General features: G+C 42.0%; 7 protein-coding genes across 7 annotated transcripts; 3 read left to right on the top strand and 4 right to left on the bottom strand.

Moving 5' to 3' along the window:
- Window positions 1-912: 912 nt before the first annotated feature.
- On the bottom strand, window positions 913-2,591 carry EAE98_004341 (uncharacterized protein; the record flags this gene model as incomplete). Its single annotated transcript, XM_038951961.1, has 5 exons — window positions 913-1,125; window positions 1,182-1,244; window positions 1,305-1,487; window positions 1,548-2,272; window positions 2,324-2,591. 5 exons carry the CDS (start codon window positions 2,589-2,591, stop codon window positions 1,036-1,038), a joined length of 1,329 nt encoding a protein of 442 aa, XP_038811497.1. The 3' UTR covers window positions 913-1,035.
- Window positions 2,592-2,820: 229 nt separating this feature from the next.
- Window positions 2,821-4,008, top strand: EAE98_004340 (uncharacterized protein; the record flags this gene model as incomplete). Its single annotated transcript, XM_038951960.1, has 5 exons — window positions 2,821-2,893; window positions 2,954-3,070; window positions 3,133-3,234; window positions 3,297-3,809; window positions 3,866-4,008. 5 exons carry the CDS (start codon window positions 2,821-2,823, stop codon window positions 4,006-4,008), a joined length of 948 nt encoding a protein of 315 aa, XP_038811496.1.
- A 931-nt stretch (window positions 4,009-4,939) lies between these two features.
- Window positions 4,940-6,476, top strand: EAE98_004339 (uncharacterized protein; the record flags this gene model as incomplete). The annotated part of the gene is made up of 4 exons (XM_038951959.1): window positions 4,940-5,183; window positions 5,340-5,450; window positions 5,540-5,647; window positions 6,220-6,476. 4 exons carry the CDS (start codon window positions 4,940-4,942, stop codon window positions 6,474-6,476), a joined length of 720 nt encoding a protein of 239 aa, XP_038811495.1.
- A 479-nt stretch (window positions 6,477-6,955) lies between these two features.
- On the bottom strand, window positions 6,956-11,976 carry EAE98_004338 (uncharacterized protein; the record flags this gene model as incomplete). Its single annotated transcript, XM_038951958.1, has 8 exons — window positions 6,956-7,407; window positions 7,459-8,204; window positions 8,254-9,701; window positions 9,754-10,459; window positions 10,525-10,715; window positions 10,770-11,137; window positions 11,189-11,514; window positions 11,573-11,976. The coding sequence occupies 8 exons, from the start codon at window positions 11,974-11,976 to the stop codon at window positions 6,956-6,958; spliced, it is 4,641 nt and encodes a 1,546-aa protein (XP_038811494.1).
- A 2,620-nt stretch (window positions 11,977-14,596) lies between these two features.
- Window positions 14,597-16,185, top strand: EAE98_004337 (uncharacterized protein; the record flags this gene model as incomplete). Its single annotated transcript, XM_038951957.1, has 4 exons — window positions 14,597-15,094; window positions 15,145-15,246; window positions 15,318-15,456; window positions 15,518-16,185. 4 exons carry the CDS (start codon window positions 14,597-14,599, stop codon window positions 16,183-16,185), a joined length of 1,407 nt encoding a protein of 468 aa, XP_038811493.1.
- Window positions 16,186-16,863: 678 nt separating this feature from the next.
- EAE98_004336 (uncharacterized protein) lies at window positions 16,864-18,745 on the bottom strand (the record flags this gene model as incomplete). Its single annotated transcript, XM_038951956.1, has 5 exons — window positions 16,864-16,993; window positions 17,262-17,736; window positions 17,787-17,832; window positions 18,016-18,136; window positions 18,624-18,745. The coding sequence occupies 5 exons, from the start codon at window positions 18,743-18,745 to the stop codon at window positions 16,864-16,866; spliced, it is 894 nt and encodes a 297-aa protein (XP_038811492.1).
- Window positions 18,746-18,779: 34 nt separating this feature from the next.
- EAE98_004335 (uncharacterized protein) lies at window positions 18,780-19,277 on the bottom strand (the record flags this gene model as incomplete). Its single annotated transcript, XM_038951955.1, has 2 exons — window positions 18,780-19,100; window positions 19,170-19,277. 2 exons carry the CDS (start codon window positions 19,275-19,277, stop codon window positions 18,780-18,782), a joined length of 429 nt encoding a protein of 142 aa, XP_038811491.1.
- Between the last annotated feature and the right edge of the window lie 2,485 nt (window positions 19,278-21,762).

Genomic DNA, 21,762 nt, shown 5'->3' with positions numbered 1-21,762 from the left:
GCAAGAGCTTTATCATCCTCATCAGACCAAATTATCGGCACTCGTTTTGGAACAGGTAATCGAATTTCTTCATCTTCAGAATAATCTCTATGGTGTCTCAGATTTGACATCCTGGTTGAGATATGTGCAGTTCTGAAGTAAAAGTTGCAAAGTTTTGTGCTTTGATGTTTGTGTTCTGCTCAGAATTTGTGGTTATCTCGAAGTCTCGCATGGTCTCCGCGCAACGAATCATGGTCACATGATGGCTACACTAGCTCAAATATCATCTCACTTTCATATTGCCTAACAGTTCTCTGCTGTGACCATTGCCATACGTGATTAGAATACACGGATGTGTAGTTTACGATTTGGCACTTGTATACCGATTGGGGATTGGGTGTATTAGAGTGGAGTCCCCGAATCTCAGGAGATGAAGGGCTTATACCCACCATAAAAGTATGGTCTGATGCATTATGTGCCATTTTCTATGAGTCTTCATGAACATGTGTACTCTTAGGTGTTCATGGAGTGATATTCTCGTATTATTCTGCTTGTTAAGTTGTGCAGCTACGGCGCAAATGTCAAGTCAGATCTCATACCAGAATTGCCAGATTAACTTTTTCGTCTCTTTCTTCCCCAAAGCCTGGATTTTGGTTCGGACTGAAGACATATCGAAGAAATTTTTACCTTGTAGTTTTGTAAATTGACAGTTCTGCTTCAACATCACATAATTGTAGTCCTCAAACTTCTCTGTCAATCTGCGAGTATAATAATTAAGGGCACTAGGATCATACTACTCATTTATTTCATTGGGTTTCTTAGGACTCCTACACATTGAGGTTTGAGGATCATTCCAATGACAGCCTGTCAAATCCAGAGCAACGTAACATTTTAAAGCATTCTAGAGAAGGAATCACAATGAAACTAATATACGTTTGAAGAAGGTAGTATTGTGGTGCTATTTCTTTTACTTCATACCCACAGCAATGTTGATATGCCACTGAAATTCAGAGTATGAATCAGAAATGATTCATCCCTCGCAACACGATTCGGAGATCAGACTTTGGTACGGATACCAAAATCTCTTCTCAACACCATTAAGAGTTCATCTCCCGATAATTCTTCAGAGTAATTTGAAATCATCCACTATATAAAATGGTTAGTGTCATGTTTGAGTGAAGGGATCCAACAATGAAACTTACACCTAAAGTCTTCTGGTGAAACCAATCAGGTTTTTGGAGAGGATTCTTGATCAGAGGGTGTTCCTATGAGTTGTCAGTATGATTTGAAAAGATTGAAAAAACAACTACAAAATAAGAACATACCCATGTCTTCTCTTCAGCCGGCTTCTCCTCCTCGACCCGCTTTCTCTTCTTAGTTTCTTCAACTGCCTTCTCTGCCTCAGCAGCCTTCTCTGCCTCAGCTGCCTTCTTTGCTTCGGCTGCCTTCTCCTCCTCGGCCCGCTTTCTCTCCTCAGCTTCTTCAGCTGCCTTGTTTGCTTTGGTTGCCTATAAGATGTCAGTATAAATCGAAAAGAATAAAAAAACAAGTACAAGATGATAACGTACCAATTGCTCGGCCTTTGCCTTCTCCTCAGCCTCTTTGATCTTTCGATCTTCTTCCTCAGCCATGCGGTCGTATTCAGCGTCATCATCTTCTTGTTCAGATGGGGCCACGATGGGAGGGGGCAACTTAAACGCCACAGAATGTGGGTAATCAGAAGTCACGAAAGAGTCCCACATCTGGACAATGTCAGGACATTCAACTTGACCAGAGTTGTATTGACCGACGGTGGTCTTGTACATGCTCAGGAAGGTCAAAATGTACGCGACATCCATCAGAATATTATCTTTGCGATAATCAGAAGAGTTTTTGATGTTCAGATAAATGCAGACCATGGATGCATTTTCTCCGTCTCTTCGATCAGGTCTTTCAACGGTGACGTTGATTCGAGACCCGACCTTCCTCTGGAAACTGGTCATTGTCCGGAAGTTGATGCCGGTGGTCAGGAGGAATGCTCGGCGGTGGTGGATCAGACGCCCAAAGAATGGGATGGGGATTCCATCCTCCATCTTCCAACCATGAAGGCTGGTCTTCAGAAGTCTCGACCACGGCAAATCTAGAGTTTCCTTCCCTTGAAACATAGCACGGTTGCCCATGCTCTTCCAAACAGCAACATCTTCTACAGAAACAGACTTCCACTTGGACTTTTGTTCAGGGGTTTGTATGGCGGTTGGAGTGATCAGATACGGATAAACGCCAGGGAAATCAGCTCTCAGATTGAAAATCATGTCTGTAATCCATTGTTAATAAGATATTTTCCTCATCTCAGAATCTCACTTACTGATGGTTACCCAAGCATGGCGCTCAGTTTGGTACTTCACGATCTCGGGATCAGAATCTGGCGTTGCCGTATTGTTGATGTATAAAACCACCACATCATTGATAGCTTTCAGACTTTGATCCAGAGATAATGGAGATTTATCAGTGGCGTCGTGTGTCAGCCAGTTGGAGACATTCTTATTTTTTGCTCTTGTATCTTGAAGATACTGTCTGATTCTTGGCGCAACTGATACATAGGGGAGTGCATAAGCACGTTTGAGATCTGCCATGTTGTTGATTCGGATCGTTGATTTTTTGTGGTTGTATGTGGGTAAAAGTCAAGTAGCAACCGTTGAAGAATTAATAAGATCAAAATGGTTTAGTGCGAAATTAAGCGATTGCCAAAATAACACTAACAAGCCCAAGTCTTTCAGCTTCAGCCGATAGTTCTATTATCAGCGCCTCAGTTGTGAAATAAACCTCGAACCTTTACTTTGAAAAATTCAAACAACGGAAAAGATGGCAAATCGAGTCAACAACATGAGAAGAAGAATGGAATTGCTTGAAGAAGCAGGCAATCAACAATCAACCAGTGAGTAATTGTTCATCCTTAACCTTGACTGTGGTTGGCATTTTTTAACCATAAATTCAGAAAAATCGACAATGGCGATCGATAAGAACGCCTGGTTCTCTGGAACAGAGGGTGAAAACCGGCCCAAGGTCAAGACTTTGAGGCATTTTATTGAGGAAACTGCAAGCAGACAAAGAGGTAAATTCACTCTGAAAATTCGAATTCATACCATTGGTATCCATACTAACTCTGCGTTCCAGCTGCCACAGAGGAGAATAGGAAGAAAGCTGAAGCTGCTGAGAGCCAGGCCAAGACACAAACCTTCGAAGAGTTTCTTGCAGGTTTTACAGCCAAACAAAGAGGTAAATCCACTCTGAAAATTCGAATTCACACCATTGGTATCCATACTGACTCTGCGTTCCAGCTGCCGGAGACAATCTGAAGAATGTCACTGCCCCAGCCGAAGTCCCCACACCATCTGGTCAACAAAACACACGCCGTGGTCCAGCTCCCGCGCTGCCCCAAAAGACTATGGGTGCTGATTTGATTCAGAGCGCCGCAAACTCATCTGGCTATTCGTTTTTCAATGCCAACAAAACTCCGGTAAAGGCTGATCAGCTTCCATCTTTTCCGTTTCATGATTCTCCACCTTTTGGAGCTTCGCAATCAGACCAGCGCAGTGAATCTGCTATCCCTCAAGCTGAATGCGAAGCTGAATTCAATACACAAGTCGGAATTGACGGGCAAGTTCGTCATCACTTGACTGAATTTGATGACACCTTACAACAAGATTCTACATTTATGTGGATTCCTGAAGAGCAAAGCCAGAAAACTATAGTTGATTCCAAACTTGGGTTTGCACCCCAAATTTACGGGTTCTTGATATCTTCCGATGTTCATCAATACCAACTGGAACTCCAGATGTGGACTACTTACGGTAAGTCTATTTCTATTCATTCATGTTCTTGATGCTAATAAATTTTTGATTTATAGTAAATCCAGATCCGGAATCTTTCAGAGGTATCAATCCGAAAGGAAAGTCTGACTTGTGTCATAACTGTTCTGAAGCTGGTCACGCTTGGAACTTTTGCACTCAAACTTGTCGATGGTGTCATTGGTGCTCTGATTTTCATTGATTTGAAAAGGTCGCTCTAAAGGGCTCATGTATGTTAGATTTAAATCTTAATCCATACATCCCAAGCAAATTTGATATTACTCACTCCAAATTTGGTCGGGTATCCAACAAGAGTGAAGTGAAGTCTGAAATTAGTGAATGTTGAGATGTCGTCAAGATTAGCTTAGTAATCCATGCATTTACACTAGAGTGTGGATCCATTCATAATCGCACACCTCACATGCCAAAATTGTTCCGGGGTAAAGCTAATTAATGCACACCCAGCAGAAATAATTACACACCATTGAATATTCCCATCACCTTTTATTTGCATTTCTTCTTCCATGAGCCATCAGACGCAATAGAAACTAATCGCCACGTCGCTTCAACCTTTCAAAGGACAATTACAAACGAGGGCCAACAAGCATTAACCTTAATATCTGAAATGTGAGAATTGAAGTGATCCGACACAATCACCTGCTTTTTGCACTAACAGTCGGTCCAGTTGCCCTAGAGTCGAGCATATCATGTTTATCGACCGAAAGTATTGCTGATTGCATCTGTCAGATTAAGAAGCTGTGGGACGTTGCAACACAATATCTTTCTGTGCTAGCAATGTAACTATCCAGTGCTGGCAGTTCCAAATATTGTGAAAACCCAACGGCTGGTTCCCCAAAAAGAAATGGGACCGATGTACTCTGTAACCCAGTGGCTACCAATACCCCAACTCTTGAAATTCGAGAATTTGAGAGACACCATTATGCAGACATGCAAGAGTCTTACGACCGATGTCTTTTGTGTGTGTACATTGTGTGATAAGTCATTGGTCGGCAGCAAGATACCAACAAAAATTCCGTCTTTTCCGATACGAGATAATCGATATAGTAATGACGGATCCCGCTCTACCAAAATCGAGACGGGTTATTGGGAATATCTTCTCGATCATCGCAATCATGACGTCTATTTTTAGCAGTATGCTAGCTTTGTTACCTTCAATGGTACCCTTTGCATCATACGAAGCAATGTCAACACCAATAATTCCCTCTACATGCCGCTGCTTTCCGGGAGATAAATGCTATCCCAGTATCAGCGATTGGGACAGTTTCAATCAAACAATAGGCGGAAAGCTAATTGCTACCGTCCCCATCGCGGCCGTCTGTCACAACGATCAGTTTGCAACCTATAATGCAATAGCATGTGCTATGTTGAAAGAAAACTAGTTTCTGCCAGAAACCCACCTTTCTTCCTCTTCCTGTTCCTCTGCTATGGCTTGGATGTTCGCAGATAACGCGTGCAATCCCTTTCTTTCGGATACTACATTATGTGCTTTGGATAACTATATTAACTATACAGTCAATACAACTACCACGGACGATGTTAAAGAAGCAGTCACATTTGCCAATCTTTTGAATATTCGTCTGATGATTCGCACCACCGGCCATGACTATAATAATAAATCAACACGTACTAATGCTCTTGCCGTTTGGAAACATCATTCAACATCGATCTCTCTTATCGAAACGTATAATTCTTTAGTATATACAAAAAAACAGCAGTAATTGGATCAGGAGTCGTATCTAAACAAACCTATGAATTTGCCGATACAAACAACGGCATCATTGTTGCTAGGAATTGTCCTACTATCGCACTAGCTAGCAGCTGTAAGTAAAGGGATGAACACAGACCGCTTACTACAAAATTCGGATTGACAGTTAACCAGGTCTTGGAATAACAAGTCGTGACTAGGTAGGAACACTCGTTACAGTTACCCCTACTCAAAATCCAGATCTCTTCTGGGCCCTATCTGAAGGTGGTAAAGGAATATACAATATTGTTCTATATCCGCAACTGTCGCATTCCATCCCATAGTCACTTCAATATCCTCCGCGACTTTGCAATTTACGCCCCCAGTCATAACAGAAGGTGTTACCGCATATTAACAGACTATCGAAATATTCCTACAATCATTGCCACGGATGGTCAACAGCGGCTTACAAATCGTCTGGATCATCGGCCCCGGTTTTTTCCTCATCTCTCCAGTCACAGGTGTTGACGTCGCGCAAGATACAATCGATGGCCTATTTTTGCCCGTCCTTTCCTAATAGCCGGCGTAACCCTCGAAGTAAACAAAACCGTCGTTCCCAACGCTCCCGAAATATCCTTCAACACCCACTGGAGAAAAGGCTCATAAATGCGGTCTTTGGCACCTACCTCAGGTACTCCGATTTCTCAGCCAATTTTCAGAGTCAGAATTTCTTGACTAATACGATTGGTCCTACACTTACGGCGTTGACTCCAGATGGAGCAGCGTATCTCAACGAGGCGGATTTTCAACAACCGGATTGGAAGAGGGTGTTCTATGGTGCGAACTATGATCGTTTGGATGCGGTGAAGGCGAAGTATGATCCGTTGTATACGTTTTATGCTCTGCGGGCTGTGGGGAGTGATCTTTGGGTTGAAAGGAAGGATGGCCATCTTTGCGAGGCTTAAAATTGTACTGCTGTGTACCTGATGGGTTTGGGTATATTATTATTGTAGATCTAGCGAATTAGGCGTAGACCAGAGCGTGCACAAAGGTAGCCGGGAGCTTGAGGTAGATTCGCATAAGTATGCATGGGGTTTATGCATGGGGTTTTATATGCTACTTAGCATTAATCTTCGGAAAACTGTCCAAGTTTGATGAGACGTGATCAAGCACGACCCCTGTGGAAAGCACCATCGATTATTTTTGGCGGGGTATATCACCCCCACCAATCTCATTTTCATTCTTGAAACCCACGGGATATACGAGTATTGTAGATACTTCAAATCAGGTATGTACCATTAATCTAATTAAGAATATACAAAAAATTGCAACAGCAATATCAACGAAAAGAAAAGAAAGCCTAAGCCATCTGGAGGCATGCCCCCTTCTAATAAACAACAAACCAACCTAAATAATTACATATTAACCATCCACACCCTAAGTACTAATGACCCTTAGCTTGCGGAGCCTCCATTTTCTTTCCCGTCGTCTTCGTATTATCACTCTTCGAATCCTTCTTGAACAGTGCTCCCAAAGCCCCCAGCTTTTCCTTGAAGCTCTTCCCGCTACTCTTTCTAACTCTAATCAAATAGTATAACAAAACCGCCATGAAAATATTAAAAACAATATATGCGAAAACAATACCATAGTCTCTCCATCGAGTACTATAGCTAATCGCTACCGACGAGAGAAATTGATCCGCATTGGATGAGGAACAATATTGACAATCTGCTGTAGCTTCGGGGTTATAGATAGAACCTCCAGCTGCGGTGGCATATGACTGGAGGTAGCTACCACAAGTATCGCCAGCGGGTGGTTGCATGACTGCAAGTTCATTGTCGGAACAGGTTACTTGACGGCCGGAGAGACCAGTAGATGCGATAGCTGAAACGAGATCTGAAAAGACGTTAGAATTGATGATTACTAGCAGCGGAAAGAAGAACTTACAAGTCAAAGGCGAAACACGGTACATAAAGATCCAAAATCCAGGAAGAGCTTGTGGGGGTTGAAAGACTCCATTAAAGGTAAGGGTAAGTGAGAACATCAATGTTGCGATATTACCAGCAGTTTCAGCATCCAGAAGAGCGGAAATAAGCATGTGTGCGAATGTGCTAGCGAAGACGAAAAATTGAATGAGAAGGAGGAGAATAAGACCTTGTCGACCTGATGGTGGAATACCATTGTTGGTATAAATTGGATAAAAGTAGGACGCAAATACCATGATACCAAGGAGAATTTGATATGGAATTTCGACGGCGATATTAGCGATGATGAAAGCTTTCCAGCTATATGCTTTTGATGGTCTTTCCCGGACTTCATAAAGATCTCTTTGTAGAATGAATCTAGGCATGATCTGTTGTACAAGAGTGGTGAAGATAGTTGTTATCATGAAGATGGAAAAGATAACATCTTGAAGACCTTGTTGAGATGCATCGGCGTGGAAGAATGAAAATCCAATGAAGAGAGCAGATGCCACACCAAGAACAAGTTTGGAATATACATAACCCGGTGTACGCCAGTATTGTTGAAATACACGCTTCATGACCTCAAGAAGTTGGACAGTAAACGGCATGGCAAATTCGCCATGGGAATTACTATCATCTTGAGATGATTGATGGCCCATTTCTTGTTGAATGCGGGAGATTTCTCTTTGGATATCTTTGGCTTCATCACTTTCCTTCCATACTTGATGCCTATATTAAATTAGTCTCTGTGATATCAGGGAACGAGGATTAATCTTACCAATCTTGAGTAGATTTTCCTTGTGCACCAGCACCAACCATTGTCAGCATATATTCTGCTGGATTCTCATCCTCTCCACATTTTGCCGCACCATGAGATTCAAAATATTTGAGTAGAGTCTCCGAATTATGACCAATATCTCCAAAATAGACAGTTCTTCCACCTTTTGCTAAAAATAGCAATCGGTCGAATTCTTGGAACAGGATAGCACTAGGTTGATGTATTGTAGCCAAGACTGCCTGGCCATTATCGGCCAACTTTCTCAAAAACGAAACAATTGCCCATGAAGATTGTGAATCCAAACCGGAAGTAGGTTCATCCAAGAAGAGTAAGAGTGCAGGTTTAGCAGCCAATTCGACACCAATGGTCAATAACTTTCGTTGCTCCACATTCAATCCCTCACCTGGAACACCAACCACTGCTTCCGAGAACTCTTCCATGTTCAACATCTTGATAACATCTTCCACGAAATCATACTTTTCTTTTTGAGAAACAGATTTTGGTTGACGTAGCATAGCAGAAAATCGAAGAGCTTCTCTAACAGTTGTGGTTTCAAGATGTAAATCTTGTTGTTGAACGTATCCGGTCTTTCGTTGAAAGGATGCGTCGAGGGGTTTGCCGCTAACCAACATATCACCTGTGATTACACCCATAGAGACTCTTTGGGCAAGAACATCAAGTAAAGTTGTTTTTCCTGCACCAGAAACACCCATCAAGGCAGTTAGGGTACCAGGCTTGACCCATCCGGATACATTATCAAGAAGTCTGCGAGGTTCATTCTTGATCTTAATATCATAACAAACATCTTTCCATGTAAATACGTCCGTTTGAGGGGGCAATGCTTGAACTTCTTCTCCTTGTTTGTCCAAATCACCTTCCTTGACAGCAGAACCATTCCCGACATGTGCTTCTTCGTCGTTCTTTGCAGCTTTCTCGGCGGCCAACAAGTTCGTTGGTACATGTCCACGACGAAAGACTAAGACTTCGGCTTTACTGTCTGTGGATGCATTGAACTCTGTTGCAAGGAGGTAGAAAGCCAAAAAGAAGATCATGAACGCAAATAAGAATCCTAAATTACGCCAGATGTGAGAGTAGGAGTATTGAAATTGTGCTTGCAAGTAATCATCACCACTGACAGTGGTCGAGCCAACAACAGAGCCTGCAACAGCGCAAACAAAGTTGGTACCAGTTTGAACATAGCCAGGACCTGTTGGTACTAAAGTCGAACAAACAAACTCTTTGCCGTGTAGTTCATTGACGAATAAAGCTTCAAATGCATATGCAACTGGATTGATCCATGAAATCCATTTGAACCAGGGATGCATTAGTGGTCTAGGGATAACGAAACCGGTATAAATGACAATCGCAAGTGTGGCCACACCAGCTATGGCTAATGCTTGGGATATAGTTTTCGTTGCTGCTGCAATACTACGATATATTTGACTCATCTAAAGTGTTATTAGTATTGTGAAATGATTATCGCTTTAGAGGAATGCTTACCGTCAGAATCGCGACAAAGTTGAAGAGAAAGAAGACAAAGAATGCACCTGCTTCCCTTTTCAGACCAGAGAGAAAATATAGAATGATGTTAAAACACGTAGCGATGGCGAACTTTACCGGTATGTCAACGACAACACCAGCCAAAGCTTCAGTGAAAGGGTGATAAAATGCGTAAGATGCTTGCTTCTCTACGATCGGCCGTTGAGAGTATAGAGTATTAATTTCCGAAATGGCGATGAGGGCATTAAGCAATACCGCGAAGAAAAGTACACCTCCTTTTTGAAAGAAACTTGCTGTATTATCCGGGGTATTGTAAAATATAGATCCAATGATCAAAGCCATAGCAATCTGTCCTATTATTGTAGTAATGGTGGATGTTTTGTCGTTCCATAAACGTTGAACTGCTCGCTTTGCACAAAGTTTTGTCTGCATGACAACGCTGACTGTATATGGTGACTCTGGCCGTAAATGGTCTGCTTGCATACCCTTTCGACTTGCTTTGAATTGTTCCAATGTTTTGCCGCCCATTGGGAATTCCTCTTCGTGTGATTTCATCTCACTCATCATTCTCTGAAAGATCTTTGAATCTTTGAAGTATTTCTCAAATTCTTCAGGAGTTCTAGGAACTTTCTTCTCATAGCCGGGTCTCACTTTTCGTTCTGAGGGATTGGTGATCGAAGTCAAAAAGTCACCTGTGGTTTGACGGCTACATTCAGTCAGCATTGTCCAAATAATTGCATGCAATCATGGCATTTTGTTGTTTGCACTTACCTTGGGCACTCCCAGCCCATATCCACGAAATACTGCTTCGCTTGGTCACAAGGACCATAATAGATCTGGCGGCCTTCATAAAGCACAATAGCTTTATCAAACTGATCATAAATCTGTTGACTAGCTTGATAAATGGCAACTAAATGACATGAACCACACAGATTGGCAGTCATTCGCAAGGATTTTGTAAACTATTTCTTGAATCAGTGATGTGCTAGTGATTGCTATGGTGAATGTTTACTTACCTCCAGAGCAGTTGCAGCATCTAAACCACGTGTAGCATTATCCCATGAAGCAATTGGTGAACCAGCCAATGCCATCTCAGCAATACTAACACGTTTCCTCTCACCTCCAGATACACCTCGTACAAAATCATTACCGACTTTGGTGTTGTACGTGTGAGATAATCCATAAATAGCCATGACGACCTTAGTCATATGCTTTGCCCAGGCTGAACGAGTTGTTCCCTCAACAAGTCTTTGTTGAGGCGTTCGAACACTCGCAGCGAATTCCAAAGTCTCTCCAACAGTCAAATGAGGGAAATGCTTATCAACTTCTTGGTTGTATACAATTTCACCTCGAAATTGTTTGAGCATTTGCTTTTGTGTAATACCTATAATCATTAGCATCATCACTAGTCAATGGGTGTATTAATATCACAAACCATTATAATGAATTTCCGATTGTGACTTCATGTCCAATCCGTAAAGTTCCCCCATTAAAGATTTAAGAAACGTTGAGCAACCGGACCCAGGTCTTCCGAGAACAATCAACATCTCTCCTGATTTCAAAACGCCATTAAAATCATTGAGGATGGTCTTCTCCGGACCTTTCCCGACAAATTCTCTGAATCGTAGAGGCGCCATTAACAGAGAGCCGACATTCTTTTGTATGTTTATTGCTGATCCGGAACCACACACTTTTAGATTCTTGAATACAATTCCAGCACGTCTTTGTATGACTTCATTCTCATCAACCAGCCTCATCATCCTGGATAGTACACAATTAGTCCGTGTCCAAAAAATTGATTGATCATGCCAAAACTTACATTTTAGCCCATTTATATACGTCAAAATCTGGGGAGTTGGGGTCCAACGTGGAATCTCCCAACTTGACCCCATACAGGGTATCTTTTTTCTCCAATTCATGTGTTCCATTTGTAGCATTAGTCAAAGTTCTTCCAAGCTGAGACCCCCCGAAACCTGAAGCTATTCTCTGTAATTGTTCTCGGTCTCCTGCCCTTATTGATTCGAATTGTCTTTCTCGAGCAGTTTCGTTGGTTTCAACGGGCTCCAATGTGGTATCTGGATCGAGAGAGTCATCGCTGCTTGATGATATCGTTCCTTCAACATCGTTCTCGTAATTTGATATGTGTTCCGACTGAGGATTCAGAATATTGTCTGATCGTTCGGGGAAATAATCATGACGCTCATGATCCGAAGCGGAAGCCATAATTAATTGGCACACTCGTCCTGTGGTTCAAGCTCAATTGTCGAATGTGGATGTGGGGTATAGCTAATGTCGTCACTGATAATTATTACTGATAAGGATAGAATTGTAGGATATTAATAAAAGTATCGACGGTGGGCATAAAAGTTAAGACAAAGAGAAATCGTGAGCTGAATGTTCCTTTGGTCTTCCAAAATTTCGATGAAGAGATGGGAACAAGAATGCAGTCGAAATTAAGTCAGATCAAACGCTTTTTTCAATGTGTATGGAGTGGGTGGGAGCTATATCTCTTGTATAAATAAATAAAATCCAGCCAACTCCAAAGCTGGCCATTCAACTACCGTCAAATGGGTAAGTGGCTTACTCAATTGACAAAGGGGCTCACAGATTAGGTGATACCGGATCATAATTGAGGTCCAATATCCGCTCACTAATGAAAGTTTTATACATTCTCGACATTATATCATACCGAATGTCGACCCGAGCGAGATACGAGATACGAGATACCGGTACTTAGGTACCCAGATATTAGTACGGATACTCTAAAGCAGTGGGGGGTGCTTCGCCCAATTAATGGACATTCGAATGATGAAGAGCAAGTGTTGTCGATCCTTCTGGGTAATTCCTGTCAGAAATTCTTGACAGGAGATCGGAAAGACATATGAATATGCGAATTAGTGTGTGTGATGATAGGTAGAAGATGCGAAATCCAGGAATCTTGCAAGCTTGACGACTGTATAGAAACTTTGGAAGATAAAAAGGTATCTAGGGAGGTAGCTTCTTCACCCCTAATGCATTCGATTCTTGACAAGTGTTACATGGGTAGCATCTTCTCCCCAAAAGTATAAGTTAAATAACTACCAGTATTTACTTTTAATTATGGAGAATGATTTCGTGATTCCCAGTTTGTTCAGCTCACCGTGCCGGATAATAATATTTGACAACACTTGACGGAACCATAGTCAGTGATCTAACTCTATATTAGATGAATTCGTACCGTGCGTATAAAAGCTAAAGAAAAAGGAGTCAACTTTTGAACATAACTCCGCCGTTCTGGCGGGTTAACGAAGAGATGACGAAGATACTCGTACATCTATCAACTAGATACATATATCTACTAGGTATCTACTAGATAAATATATCTACATAATTATTGATAATGAAGTTGATGTATTTATGGTTACTAGTCATTCAAGTGTGAAATAATAGAAAAGAAGGAAGAAAGCAAAAGTTGTGAAATGTCAATAAACAGCCCTGCCCCGTCGACCTACCCCTTCATGGAATCTCGTTTGTTTCCGCGCCTCAATTGATCTACACATGGGTTACTAATGAAGTACCGGCAGTCAACACGATTGGACGACTGGCTACTAACCATTGTAAATATAGTACGTACACATATACCTAGTCAGCATTATGACGAAAAGTCCAAACTCTATCTCCATAATAATCCTTTTCATAAAATCATTTCTTTCCTCCGGGTTAATGTCCGATCCTCCGTCTTCTATATCTTACCTCCGTTCTGATATCGGATGTGAATGCATCTTATCTATCCGGACCACTCTATTTGAAAATCATTGATTCGGAACCAAAGAAGCCTTTGAATTCTTTGCAATTTATGCATCCATCATAACACTTATGCATGAGCATGACGTTGCCGGTACACGGATGATGCCCAGGTATGGAAGCTCGAGGGAAGCAATCCAATAGGGCTGACAACATGCAAGTTACATAGTTGCGCCTGGATGAAGCAGCCAAGGATGATTAATCGCCCATTAGCCAATATAGAAGAAGATTCCATTCGTTCGTGTCGGAAGGAATCTATCCCTCCGCGCCGAGCCTTCAGCCAGGTCGAGATTATTTTTCTATTTAACAATGATCAGCCACTTACATCCGCCTAGACGCTATCGGTATATACTGACTACTTCGTTCGATCAATTCGCATTCTAAAAGTTCCTTCTATGTACTCTCTCCTCTTCTTCATGCTTTGTAACAGCGATTGATCAATTGAGATTGGAGGCGTTTGTTACCGATCCGAGTTCATTCATCGAGGCTCTAAACCAAATCAGTTGAGTCCGATAAGCTACACATGATATTGACATACTTGAGAAGATTTCTCTCATGATATGGCGCGATCATATCTCTACTCATATCTCAATGATCATTCTTTGCTTCGTTTTCTCATCGTTAGTTGCGACAAGAAACATCATTATCACGTGATCATGTCATCATCTGACTCGTGCACCTTCCCGTCACTTGACTTTAACACCTGAGAGCACTTTGGTAAGATGACTATTCCCGTCTACAACACAGTGGAGTATGAGGGAGATGAGGATCAAAACAAAAAGCAAACAAACGGGTCAACACATTCGCAATTTCAATGCTACAATTGCTTTTGAAATGAGAATTTCTTTGCATTGTGTTTCGAAGCAAGGATTCCCCTTTCAAACATGAGCGCCGTGTTCACTATGCATCATGTGCTTGTACAACAGCATGAAACTGCATTTTATCAATTCTGTATCAAAATCAAACATATTCAAAGCGAATTGTTACATTCTTTCTTTCTCGAACGTTTTTGCTTCTTTTCCATATTTCCATCTCTGTCGAGTGAACTGAGATTCAAAAGATGGCCAACCACATATATTATGAACTCCCAGCGGATCCTATAGAAACTACTCCTAGGCCTCTTACTTCATCACAACCACCTTCATTGCCTCCCCGAAGTTCTTCGGCTTCATCACCTGACGATAATGCGACGATTCGAGGTGTTCCTGGAGATGACCCATCTGCTATACCTCTACCACTCTTTACACGTCGATCAAATTCGAATCTCTTGAATCAAACTTCAGCAAACTCTACCCACAATACCACATCAACACCTTCTCCGAATAGACCTCCTATACCCACTGTTGAATCATACGAAACCAGCTCTTCCGAGAACCCATCACCTCTCCCGCGTGACAGATCAGATTCCAGTATCCATACCGGTCCAGCTCTTCCACCCCGAAGAATCTCTCAACACAACCCAAATGAAGTTTACTATACCCGAGAATCTCATAGAGTGGTCGCATATCTTATACCTCTCCCTAAACCAATCGATGTTTCTGATGCAGAATTTCCTCAGGTTCAACCTTCCTACCATTTTATATTGGGATTTCACTAATAGTCAATTAGCGCTACCTAGTATATACACCACCAGCTGCTCATCTTCTTAAACCAGCTGAAGGCATTAAAGAAGGTAAACGACATAAGGGAAAACGAGTCTGGCAGCGTGAGGTGTGTTTTCTTTTTTTGCGAAATGTGGAATCCAATCACATGATTCACAGCTGACCATCCTTTCACCATAGGTCAAGAAAGCCAAGACTTATGATGGTAAAACTATGAGTCTCAAAGGACTTCATAGCAAAACCACCAGAGGAGTAGTCTGGGGAATCAATTCCATCAAAAATACAGACATTACGTTTCTCAACCGAGTGCCAAGAAAAGGTATTTCTTCCCCTCATCCATTTCTCGCCAAAATCAAACTAATTCCCGACCCTTTCATTAGAAATCGAAGAACTCCATCTGATATACCCACCCACCATACCTTATTCACCTATCGACCTCCGTAACCAATTCCTTTCCCAACTAACCCGCACTAAAGCCCGTGCTAAAAAACATGCTGCGATCTCTACTCTTCTCCTCCTCCCCACCCTTTTAATCGATACATTCGCCGCCGTCATCTGGCCTTTCGGTGGTCTTTTCGAAGTAGACGCCGTATGGACTTTCACCTCCGTTCGCGGCTATCTCGTCTCTCGCTCCGTAACCAAAAGATTATCCTCCCAGGACACAATTCATGATCACGAACAAATGCGCATCCAAGATCGAGAATTGTACCTCCGCTTTCATAAATCTGAACAATTAAGAATCTTAGAGAGATATGTCAAAGAATTATGTCATAAGCAGAATCCGAAGAAATTTGCAAGTGCGGGGGTGCCACCGACAGAAACGGAGGTTTTGAAAGCGATGGGATGGGAACCGGATATGAGAGGGAGGGTTAAGAGTGGAGAGAGAGGAGGGATGCCAGAGGGCGGGATGAGGGACTGGGATGATGAGAGGTGGCAGGAACGAGAAGCGAAGGATGATTTACTTGGGGTTCTGGGGAAGGGCGCAAAGAGTTGGGATAAATGGTGTAAGAAGTGGGAGAAAAATCCAAAGAAGGCGGAGAAGAAGTGAAGGAATGGGAGTTGTGAAGCGTAATTGAATGTATGATTTAGCGTAATGTAATATATGAATTTATGTAATTTGACGATTTATATGAAGGACGTTGTTGAATCTCATCATAATCGCTACAAAAGTAAACCCCTTCTCAGGTCATTATAAAGTAATCTGAAAGTCGCGTATCGCAGGCGAGAGAGGAGTAAGTAGATGAGATGCATCTTTAGGACCTGAGTTAGAATCCACTTTGTAGATTTTCGAAAATTAAATGGCTGCTTGGACGCACCATTCTTTACTACACACAGTGGGCACTACTACCCAGAAAATATCAGCTTTGTGATTCTTCATTTGTCCTTTCTCGTCATCAACATTGAGTTTGAAACTTAAATCAGGATCGGGTTTGACATGTCGGAGCTCAGGATTTTAGATGATTTGATTTGAATCAAGCGTGTTTGAGTTTGAGTAGTAGTGGTGGTAAAAAAAAATGTTGCTCGAAATTCTCTGACATTGTCGATGAAATAATGCGACTTCATCAACACCCTCTAGAGATTCACATAATTATTATACTTCCATTGGTAAAACTGGGATATCTTGTCCTGCGTGTCGTCTCCTAATATGCCGCTTAATGTTGTCTGCTCGACCTGAGCCTTTGTAGCCACTGCTTTGGGCCATTTCACAACTTTCCGACAATCAAAATTAAAGTAGAGGACCAATAATGCCATGAGATGCGCGATCTCGTTCGAGATCTCTGTTCTCTGCGAATGGCTTTTGTGAGCAGCCGGGGAAATCGCACTTGAGATTCGGATCGTGGATCTTGAGATGTCGTCTTGTATTATTAGTTAGTATCAAGGCTTGAAAGGGGTGTATGTTGCCTCGGATTATTTCCCCAATACTCTGGAGAGAAAAAAACGCGACGTGGGGGAAGCTTATATATCGATATGTCTAAAGTTGGTCTCAAACTCTCGAGAAAATGTAAAGCCACGAGAATTTCGAATGTGAATCTTGTTACGCCTCTTTTGTGAAAAGGGGAAGGGGGGTCTTTTGTGCAGTGTGGAATTTAACCAAATAATGAGAAAACGGTCATCGGAGCTTACCTGAGAATAGCTTTTGTATTGCAACCTTTCTGACAAATAGTGGAAAATTGCTTTGCATCTTTGATACTCTTCTTTCCTGGACTCTCTTGTGGAGAGCTCCTGGAGGAAACATTTGCCGAAAGAGAAGGATAGCTATTCGAGGTGACATCGGTTTGGTTGTAGGCACTATTGTACAAGGCAGGAGTTCTAGCATGTGATTGCGCGTAACAAGGCTCATCATTTGGGCGACTAAAACCAGAGCCCATTTCTTGATCATCGACGGGTACATTTGGAAGTGATTCGAAAGGGAACACAAACGGTGAGGCATCGGTAATCACGGGTGAAATGCTGTAAGCATCTTGATGTGATTCTGAGCTCGGCTCATCGTTGAAGAAATTGAGGAATTCTGAACATGGATCGGTGTCGAATTGTTCAAAATCATCCCAATTGAAGTTTGTGAAGTCTAGAGGGATGTCGTAGAAGTCGTCGTTTCTACCTATAATTGAATGAGCAAAAGGGTTCCATCATTCGCACCAGCTTACATACCTAATTGCCAATCATCATAACTCGAGATAGGTTGCTGTGCGGAGATCTACGTCTCCGCTCGTCAAAATTAGATCTGAGATCTTACAGCAAAATGCTGTCAGATCTCAGTTTAGAGGACTCGATGTCCCTTATTCAGTCAGTGAATATAAGTACAAATGAATTGTGTTGTGATGAAGTGTTGATGAATAAAATGAAACGGGGCAATCGCGAATTTCAATCTGAATCAAACGGAGGCCCTGCGATGAACAAGTGCGGCACAATTTGGGAGGTGGCTGGGCACATTGATCCAGACGACCTCGGGACCACCTGCAATGATAGCTCTGGAAATTTTGCTACCCAGTATGACCTGGCTGCTTCCTCAGCCAATGAAAGTGTTGAAATCATCGCGAGGCCTCCGGGCGAGGAGAAAATGAGGCTGTAGATGACAAGAGATCTCTCTCTGAGTGGTGAGTAAGGAAGCGCGAGGCCTCCATTAGAGGAGAATTATTGAGGTACCTACAGTTCGTAGTTTCAGTAGAATTTAAGAATGCTAGATATCGTGAATAATAAAAGTCATTTTAAGATGTACCTTCAACGGCGCGCGGGGTTATCACATGACCGTGCTAGCCACTCCACTTCAGCATCAAATTTGTTAAACACACACCAGCATTTAATAATACCACAGCACGAACAGGAAGGTAACACGAAGATCTAGAACACAATCAAACACCAGCTAATAACTGTATAGACCCTAGGTAACTATTTAATACTCAATCGAGGGCGGCTAAATGTTATTTAAAGTACAATAGACGCATCTCAAACCACCACAAAGTCCAAGTGCGATCCAACAGTACGTACGTTTGACGTCGTGCGAATCCTCCACTTTGGTACCACCAACCACAAATCTGACCTCGCTTCGAAAGCCCGGGGTCTTCGGTCATATCCCATTCCAACATTATTTCCCCGCACTCTAAAGCCATGTGTTTCTAAATGTGAACCCAACGTCCCTTGTTTTCAATTTTCTTTTCGACTCGTGACGCCGGAGTTTATGTAAAGTGAAGGGCCTCTGTCAAAGTCTGGCCAAGGATCGTTTGCTACTGCCGCGTTCAAGGCCATGTTCGCTCGTGTTACACTATTCGGTTGCTCGCTTGGTCCCCCAAGTGGCCCCTCTATTTCTTTTCCACAATGTTGGTACCAAAATATGTTTCTACATTCTCCACTTGCATGGGAATAGCCCAGATCATATCCTGAGCATTGAGCTTCTTCACGCAAAAGAATATCCCCAGTAAATAGATCTAGTGCAAATCCTAAGATTCCAAGTGCAAGTAGATTTATCTACTGTAGCTCTGTATGTGGCAACTCATCCGAGTGTGATTCATGGGAACCAGAAACAGGATAGCTGACGGTATGAGAAAGTGGTATTGGCACTGCGGTTGTGGGTGCTGAAAGGACAAAGAGAGCAATAGCAAAGATAACTCTGAGGGAGCTTGTAGTAATGTTTAGGAATTGCATTTTGAATAACCTGATTGTGGGTATATTCTAGTTCTCGATTAGCTGTGAGAATTGTGAAAGAGAAATGAGCGTACGCTTTGATATTAGAAACGAATAGTAGGACTATGTCTTTTCTTTGCGGATAACTGTCTTATTTTCTGAATGGCCACGAGAAGTCGAGATGATGGTTTTTATTTTCTCTTCTTATTATTGGAAATGTGCGAGTATTTATGTCCTAAATTCTAGGACCTCTGACCTCTTCGGCGTAGATTTGTTGTTGGGGTTCGGCGGTTATGAGCAATATCAATCTTGACATAAGATACCCACTTGAAGATATCTGGCCTCTAGGAACTGTTCTTTTATTAGATAACAGTGGTTATGAATAGGGCGATATGATGCGCTGCGAAAGGTATCAATTAACAATCTTATTGAAAGTCGAAGTGAAGAACCAAGGATGCCTTCGGAAATCTGGAGCGAGAAAAATTGAGCAATCTCTGCTCCTTTTGTGAGGCCCGGCGCATATTGACACGTTCTTCCCTACATTCCAAAGATCTCTGTTGTGAATTATTTCACGCGTTTTGATGGTGGGCGTTTTTGAGGAATGTAATACTTTGGATATTGCTTGGCATGTACCATGGAAAATATGTTCTGCCTCAGAGTCACTTAACCCTCCGAAATGGTACAGTGAAAGGTATAACGAATTTATTCTAGACTCCACTCCCACTTCGTCAGTTCAGGGAGATATGATTGATAATCGACAAAACTACCCAGCCAAGAATCAATAACTATTCGATCCAAAGGAGACATTCTATCTCCTCTCATTAGACATTGGAGAATTCTGGATATCCCGCACATCACTCAAAAACAGACAGTCAAAACTTTCTATGCCACACGCGCCACATTTCCGCAGAAAAAATAAGCTTGATGTTGATTATAAAGTACTGCTTGGCATCTTACATTGGCAAAACACAAACTGTTGCTCTTGATAATTGTGATCCAATTGGAAATAGAAAGACTGTTAGTTACCATGCAGGATTTCTCGAGACCGATAGTCTCGCTGAAAAATGTAAGTAGAGACATATTGGCTAGTACACAGCATTACGAATGAAATATGGAACTTCTCGTGTTGGCTTCTATCGTGTCAGCCAGCCGGGAAAAAAACATTAGACGTCCGTAATCAATGATTCTACATGAATCAAGAGTCAAAAGTGAGTGCATCAGCCCTATTATCCGCAAGAGCGCTACGAGAAATGTCCTAGGATCTGATAGTGAATATATCAAAATAGATTTGACACGACTGAATAACCGCCAAGTCTATTCATCTGCTTTTCCACCAAGGATCGAGATGATTGAGTCTTTCTAGAAAGTTTTATGCTTCTAACTCAGAGATTTAAGCCTCGAAACGACAGGCTTTCCGGTATGAACTTCGTTCCATAGTGCCATTCAGATCCAAATGTCGAAGCATGCGAAAAGCGAGGCTAAGGCACCGGATAGTTACACAGACTACGTAGGCGAAGGGGAAAATGGTCAAGTAGCAATAATAAGTATGGGTGTAACAGTAGAGTGCTCCGGCTTTAGAGACGTCGATGGAACTACCAACACGCAGCCCTCTCGTTGACCGAAGGTGCGGTACTAACAAAGATACAAGTTAGAAACAAAGGATGACAAATGGAGTTCGGGTGAATACTGTACATTCAAGGGCTAAGAAGGCAAGCTTTAAGATTCATCCTGATATTTCAAGATAAAGGACAAAAATGTAATTTGGAGATATTGGAAGAGTAGAGGAAATTCACACGTTGCAAAGTGAATCCTTGACTTGTGGTTAAGTAAGTCTTAGGGTAAATATATCTCAAGATGAATCCAATACGTGGTGTATATCTGTGACTACATTTTCACCTTTGTAAATGAAGATTAGCTAAATAACCTGGATACGGCTTTCATTCTTTTCTTGCTTATCAAAATTTTCCCGACTCTTGACTGCCATGTGTAACTTTGTAGATGAAGCAAATTTTTAGTATTCACTCGAACTAATTTCCTCAAGTTGCTTCAATAATTTGAATCACCATATACGATAGGCTCACCAAAGCGGCATTCGCTTGGAATCAAATTACCTTTTCAAAATGAAATGAGCGGTTATCTCTCTGAAGCCGTATTGGCTTAAACCATACTATGTTTTCGAGATATTTTGCACAGTACTCTCATGAAAGATTCAACGGTACGGTACAGGCTAGTATCTCAAGCTCTTTCTCAAGCTCTTCAACCACCATAAAAGGTTGAGCTCTCTCCCGCCTACAATTTTACTTTTTATCAACACAACATCAGAACAACGCCTTAGACTCTCTACGCAAGAAAACACCACGTCTAAATCTTTCCCTGTCTCCATTTGCCTCAATACATCCCCACATCCACAGTAAGTGAAAAGAAACTTCTTTTGAGGAGCAAAGAACTGACGATACTTCAGCTTAAATTACAATCGAAACTCTGACACCTACTACCCAACCTCAAA

The sequence above is a fragment of the Botrytis deweyae genome (assembly GCF_014898535.1).
Source record: "Botrytis deweyae strain B1 chromosome Unknown BDEW_008, whole genome shotgun sequence".
Lineage (NCBI taxonomy): Eukaryota > Fungi > Ascomycota > Leotiomycetes > Helotiales > Sclerotiniaceae > Botrytis > Botrytis deweyae.
The sequence above is the reverse complement of the archived record's forward strand: the minus strand, read 5'-3'. Positions and strand labels throughout refer to the sequence as shown.